Source organism: Cyprinodon variegatus, unplaced genomic scaffold (genome assembly GCF_000732505.1).
Source record: "Cyprinodon variegatus isolate N-32 unplaced genomic scaffold, C_variegatus-1.0 Scaffold1530, whole genome shotgun sequence".
Classification (NCBI taxonomy): Eukaryota; Metazoa; Chordata; class Actinopteri; order Cyprinodontiformes; family Cyprinodontidae; genus Cyprinodon; species Cyprinodon variegatus.
Window position 1 is genome coordinate 18,538 of NW_015151983.1, and position 5,726 is coordinate 24,263.

The following is a 5,726-nucleotide window of genomic DNA, read 5'->3' on the forward strand; positions in this document are numbered from 1 at the left end:
CAGCCTCCACCACTGCCCCCCCCCTCCACACCACCTTGGTGGCCCAGCCCCAGTGAGCGGTTCTGCTGCCGGCCCAGGAGGACCGGTCCAGCTGCGTTCGGGTCGCCTGGTTCTGATTGGGACCTCCTGTCTCCTCAGCAGCTGAATGTTGGGGTTGGACCTGCTGGTTCTGGTTCTGGTTCAGCTTCTACTTCCTGACTTTCCAAACTGTGAAGGTTTAGATCTATTTATTAATTTCCTCTGATATCGACTCTTCAGTTTAACTTTCAGGGTTTTTCTGTTTTATTTATTCTTGTTTTTCTGAATAATTTGGTCTCATTCATAAATAATGTGAAGAAAGTCGAGGTTTCTGATCTACTTTAACAGATCTAACACAGACTGAACCAATCTGACACAGATTTCTATGTTTGCTTAGAGGTACGGCGCACAGAGTGACTCATAGCTGCTCCCTGCTGCTCAGCTGGCTGAAATGAAGCCGTGTTCAGAAACAGTAGAAGCTGCAGAGAGCAGCTGGTTGATGATCCAGATGTGAAAAGGTTGAATGTTCTGAACTAAAAGCTCGTTAATTTAAAACCATCAATAAATAATGAATCAGTGAATCGTTTACTTTGGTCTGATTTAATCTCAGTCTAAATCAATAGACGGCGTCAAACAGGAAGTGATCATTTAGTGTGAAACTAAATTAATACGGCAGAAGAAGAAACATCTCAGACTAAAGAGTTTCAGCAGAGAAATGAGTTTTATTTAAAATAAATAACAATACTGTGACACACAAACGGCAGCAAAGAGTCCATGAAATAAACTTGTTTAACTTCCAGTGTTAAATACTGAAACTCACAGTTCATTTTAAATCTGTTGGATAAATCCCATATGACTTTAATCCACTCCAGGGGGCGCTCTGCTGATCAGGCAGACCTTTGATCCACGGAAACCTTTTAATTCCGGTTTAGATTAGTAACCTTGAACCTCTGAAGGTTTCATCAGCAGACGAGACGCTGAACTGCAGAACGAAGGGGAAGCTAACGGATGTTCAGGCAGAAACGACGCTGCATTCCTCCATGCTAACAGGCTAAGCAGCTAGCCGAGGTCGGTTCCAACACGTTGGTGGCAGCTGCAGAATAAAAGTTTACCTCATCAGGAGGAACGCCTCCTGATGCTAAATCACGCCATGCGATGAGCTCATGGTGTGAAGAAACGGGTCAATAGCTTAACGGCTACAGACCTAAAAAATGGCTTCTTGCAAAGATTTAGAAATTATAGATCTGTATCTCACAGAGCTGAACTGTTTTAGTTTGCCTTGTTTTAAACATCTAAAACCAGTTAAAACACAACCTGTCAGACTGTTAGCTGTTTCCGACTAGCAGTTAGCTCTGTCCGATTAGCGGTTAGCTCTGTCCGATTAGCGGTTAGCTCTGTCCGACTAGCGGTTAGCTTCCACCATTCAGAGAATCTTAATTTCTCTATAAATCAGTCAGTAAATGGAGTGAATTTACTGACTGATTTTCTAATCCTCCTTCATCTGACCTCCATGAATGAATAATAATGCTAACGGCTAACAGCGCCGTGTTTTTCACAGTCTAGTGGCGGTTCCCGGTGATGCGTTCAGGCATCAGAGGACATTTGAGGCTTGCGGTCATTCTGTGGTCGGATCAAAGCGGGATGGCGGCTGATTCTGGCTGCAGCCTCCATTAGAGTCCAACCTGCTTCGTTCAGATGGAAGCAAAGATGCAGTGATCTTCCACAACTCCTGCAACGCAAAGAAAAAAACTAGCATTAAAAGACAATTACATAAAAAATATGAAATAGCAATAAATAAATATTCTGATTAAAGGAATTGATTTTATTGATGAACTGACAGTTAATCCCAGAGATAAAATTCAGTTTATTTAACAGACTGCTAGAAGGTTTTCTATGGAAGGAAACCCAGTCTGACTTTGCTGCAATCCCTCCATGTTACAGTCAGAACAAGCATGCATAGGGTGACAGTGGAAAGGAATACTGAATGTTAACAGGATGGAACCTCCAGCCAGAGACGGGAGTAAGTCCCATACCTGCAAGTCCTGAGTCACCTGGAAGGACGATCAAACAAATCATTTTCTTTTTCACTAAACCCATTTTAGTCTTTTTCTTAATGTCTGCTGATAAAGTAGTAAAATAGATCAACATGAATGAATTTTAAAAACTGATTTTTATTTGTAAAAATAGATTTAATCACATTACTGTATATTAAAAAGAAACACAGTAAAAGTTAGAATTTGCTTCTTTCAACAACAGACGCTGGAGCTGGAGCTCCATGTTTGTGGGAAAATGTAGTTTCTCTTGTTTCATATATTAATTTATACTATTTAATCACTATAAAAGTTTTCAATCAGCCTGTTTGACCTGCAAGGCCACATGCTGCCTGAGTGAGGCTGTTTGTAGACCAGACAGAGCTTCTTCCATAACAAACCAGATTCTTTCTCAGGTTTATTCATAACATGTTACTGTTTAACCAAAGTGTCTGTAATTAGTTTTGACTCTGACTACTTTCCATTGATGTCAGTAAGGAGGAAAGAACGCTGCTCAGATCAGAACAGGACTGATTACCGTGCAGTAAGGGCCGTATGACGAACTGTTCTCACTTTGCAAAGATAAAAATAAAGTATAAACTGATCAATACTTTTTTCCAACTATATCATACAAATAGAAACATGAATTTCTCCTTTTGTGGTCCGGTTTCCATGGTAACAATCAAATAGTGTAAATGAAAAACAACATAGGAAAAGTTGGAAAGCATTTAATCCATCAAGAGTGAGAAAGAAAAGAGAGGGGCGAGAGAGAGAGAGAGAGAGAGAGAGAGGAATCAGAACAGACTGGGAGCCGTTTCAGACGTCCGATAGGTTCAAACCTCTGCAGCGAGTCCTGACCAATGGGATCTGATGATGATGATGATGATGCCGCCATGGCCAAACACGCACTCAGCTGGCGCCCTGGATGCCTCATCCAATCAGCATCCACCAATCTATGCGTTACGCTCAGCCTGGACTTCCTTTGATCTGCTTATATTAGCATATTATAATATCTCAGCACTGTGAGCATCATCACTGGCAGCTGTGCTCATATTTTTATTCTTAATAATATTGATACCTTTATATTCCATTTTATTATTTTCCTAATAGTTTATGTGTAGATAATGCTTATTATGCCCTAACAACAGGTAAAGAGTAAAATGGTAGTTGGTGATAAAGGTTTTCCTGATGATGATTCCTCGTGGCGTGGATGGATCCAGCTCAACGGTTCTGGTGTTTCAGCTCATGGATGCTAACGAACTGTTTGGTTTAACTAAATCTGATAAACGAAGGGAAACACAGAGCAGGTCTTTCTCTTTCCATCCTGCCCATAAATCATGGGAGGTATGAATAACTTCCCAGCACAATCTCACTGTGAGAGGCAGCGATCTTTGCATCAGTTAGAAGCCAGAGGTTTAGCCGGTTAGACGGCGGCGTGTCGGCGTCATGCTGAGGAGAACAAACGTTCACAGGATCCCGGTCTGGAAACATCAACATTATTTCTGGAATCAGAAACACTTTAATGATCCCAGAGGGAATGATCTTTGTTCTGCGCTGCAGGTGTGAAACAGCTAGCTACAGACGCACCGTAACCATGGTGATCACATCTGGAAAACGCTTTGATGCTTTAAAGCAGCCGACTTCATTACGGACACGCAAAGAACAGGCTAGCTTCTTTCCTCTGGATTTAGATGGATGATTATATCTAAGCTGAGGAAACATCAGCAGCAGGAACGCTAACAATATAAAACTAGTTTATTAACTTATCAGCAGCTCAACCAAAACATGGCAGATCGTACATGTTTTTATTTCCTGTTGTCGTGTAATCTTTGCAGCCAAAACGCTTGGCTTCCATTTTCTGATCTTCACTCATTAGACTGATGCAGGTGTTCCAACACATACTTTAAGTATGTGTGTATGTGTGTGTGTGTGTATATATATATATATATGGACTTTTAAAACTCCAATACCAAAAACGTCCAGAAGATGGCGGAAGTACATCTATATCTAGTGTGAAGAAGAGGTGGCGTTTGGTGAGGAACTTGCGGTTATTGACGCTGGTCCATCAGCTGTTGCCGTAGCTCCCGGCTAACGCTTTGAGTGCGCGGCCGCACTAACAGCAGCTTGATGACTAGGGTTTAACTGATGTTAGCGTAGCACCTTTTAGCTGCTGGATGCGTACATAAGGCTTCCTGCAGCGCAGCGAGCAGAAGCAAGCGCCTGGTTGACCTGACTTCCTGCTAAACGGCTCGCCATCTGACCCCGTCTCCTCCAGCCACGCCCCTCGCCATCTATTTATCAGACCTTTATCTATGGTGGGGTCATCTTCCCCGGAGTTCATGACCTGCATGGTTCCTGCATGGTTCCTGCATGGTTCCCGCTCCATGCCATTCCGTTCTCTCCATCGTCTTTCTCTCCAAACACAAAGTTTCATTTATTTATTTTTTGACTTTTAACTCGTCTCTCCGTTGAACGGAGCCGTAAACGGAACCAGGTCACTTTCCCTTCAGCGCTGAACCACAATCCATCTGGAGACATGAGCAAGAAACGAGAGGAGGAGGCAGATGCTTTCCTAGACCCACCCCCTTCTTCTGATTGGCTAATGCTGTTAGTTTCAGAGCGCTGCTTTGCTACCATTGGCTGACAGGAGAGATTTTGATTGTCTTGTTTTATTTATTAATACTTTAATCCCTGTCAGGATGACTCAGGCTAAATAAAGCCATGATTATCTAATCATTTATTTACTAATAATGATAATAGAATCAACATGATGGCAGTGACTTGGAAAGTCTCACATCAAGTCAATTCACAGGTCAGAAAGGCCAGGTCAAAGTCAAGTCTTTTGTTAATTTTAATCCAGAAGTCACAGGTCACCATCTGGTGACTCGAGGCAGACTCGTGTCAAGTCATTGACTCGAGTCCCCCCCCCATCTCTGCCTCCAGTAGAACCAGGCTCAGTATTAACGGCCCAGTGCGGTTCTGGAGGTCAGAGGCAGAACCAGGGCTACTTTCTATGTTAGAGAGTTAGAGGCAGCAGTAAGTCCTGCAGGGTCTTCATCTGGGACAGAGACACGGCTAAACCCATGAGTCATCATCTAGGAGATGATGTGTCTAAAGATCTCCATCGCCGGCTTTGTCTGGGACAGAAACAGAGTTAAAACGTTTCAGTAAAACTTCTCTCACCAGCTGCTCAATGCGTTCATAGAGAAGAAACTGTGGGAAGTTTAAGGGGACGAGTTCCACCATAAACCTCCAGCGTCCGTCCTGCAGATCCTGCAGCTGGGACAGACAGTGCATGAAGTGATTGTAGGCCTCACAGCAAACGTCCATGTGCCGCAGACTGAAGTTCATCCTGTGAGACAGAAAAACCAGACCTGAGATACGCATCAATACCCAGAGCAAGCAGGACATCTGATATCATCAAAGACTTCCTCCTTTGTTAGTAATAGAAACTAAACGCCCAATCAGTGAGCAGTAAGAGAGACCAGATCAGATAGAACTATAGAACCAGAACAGACTCCTCTGATCCAGAGGAAATTTCAGAGTTAATCAACTGTCTTCATTTAAGGAAGTATTCCCTTACTTCAGGAAAAGGTTACAGAAAGCTTAAAAAAAAGTTAAAATCAATCCACTGGACTTTGTTTCCAAGTCTGAAGACGTTTCTCTTCCATCCAGGAA

At 42.8% G+C, this 5,726-nt stretch overlaps 2 protein-coding genes across 2 annotated transcripts in view; one reads left to right on the forward strand and one right to left on the reverse strand.

Moving 5' to 3' along the window:
* The window catches only part of yipf2 (Yip1 domain family member 2), a 6,807-nt gene extending 5,734 nt beyond the window's left edge, over positions 1 to 1,073 (forward strand). The window contains exon 8 of the mRNA XM_015403628.1: positions 951 to 1,073. Within this exon, the coding sequence (XP_015259114.1) occupies positions 951 to 1,073 (123 nt within the window). The remainder of the gene's footprint in view (positions 1 to 950) is intronic.
* Positions 1,074 to 1,107: 34 nt separating this feature from the next.
* Positions 1,108 to 5,726, reverse strand: part of mettl22 (methyltransferase like 22) — a 31,026-nt gene continuing 26,407 nt past the window's right edge. The window contains exons 10-11 of the mRNA XM_015403629.1: positions 5,232 to 5,400; positions 1,108 to 1,747 (exon numbers count right to left, since the gene is read on the reverse strand). Coding sequence (XP_015259115.1) covers positions 1,634 to 1,747; positions 5,232 to 5,400 — 283 coding nt within the window. The 3' untranslated portion in view covers positions 1,108 to 1,633. The remainder of the gene's footprint in view (positions 1,748 to 5,231; positions 5,401 to 5,726) is intronic.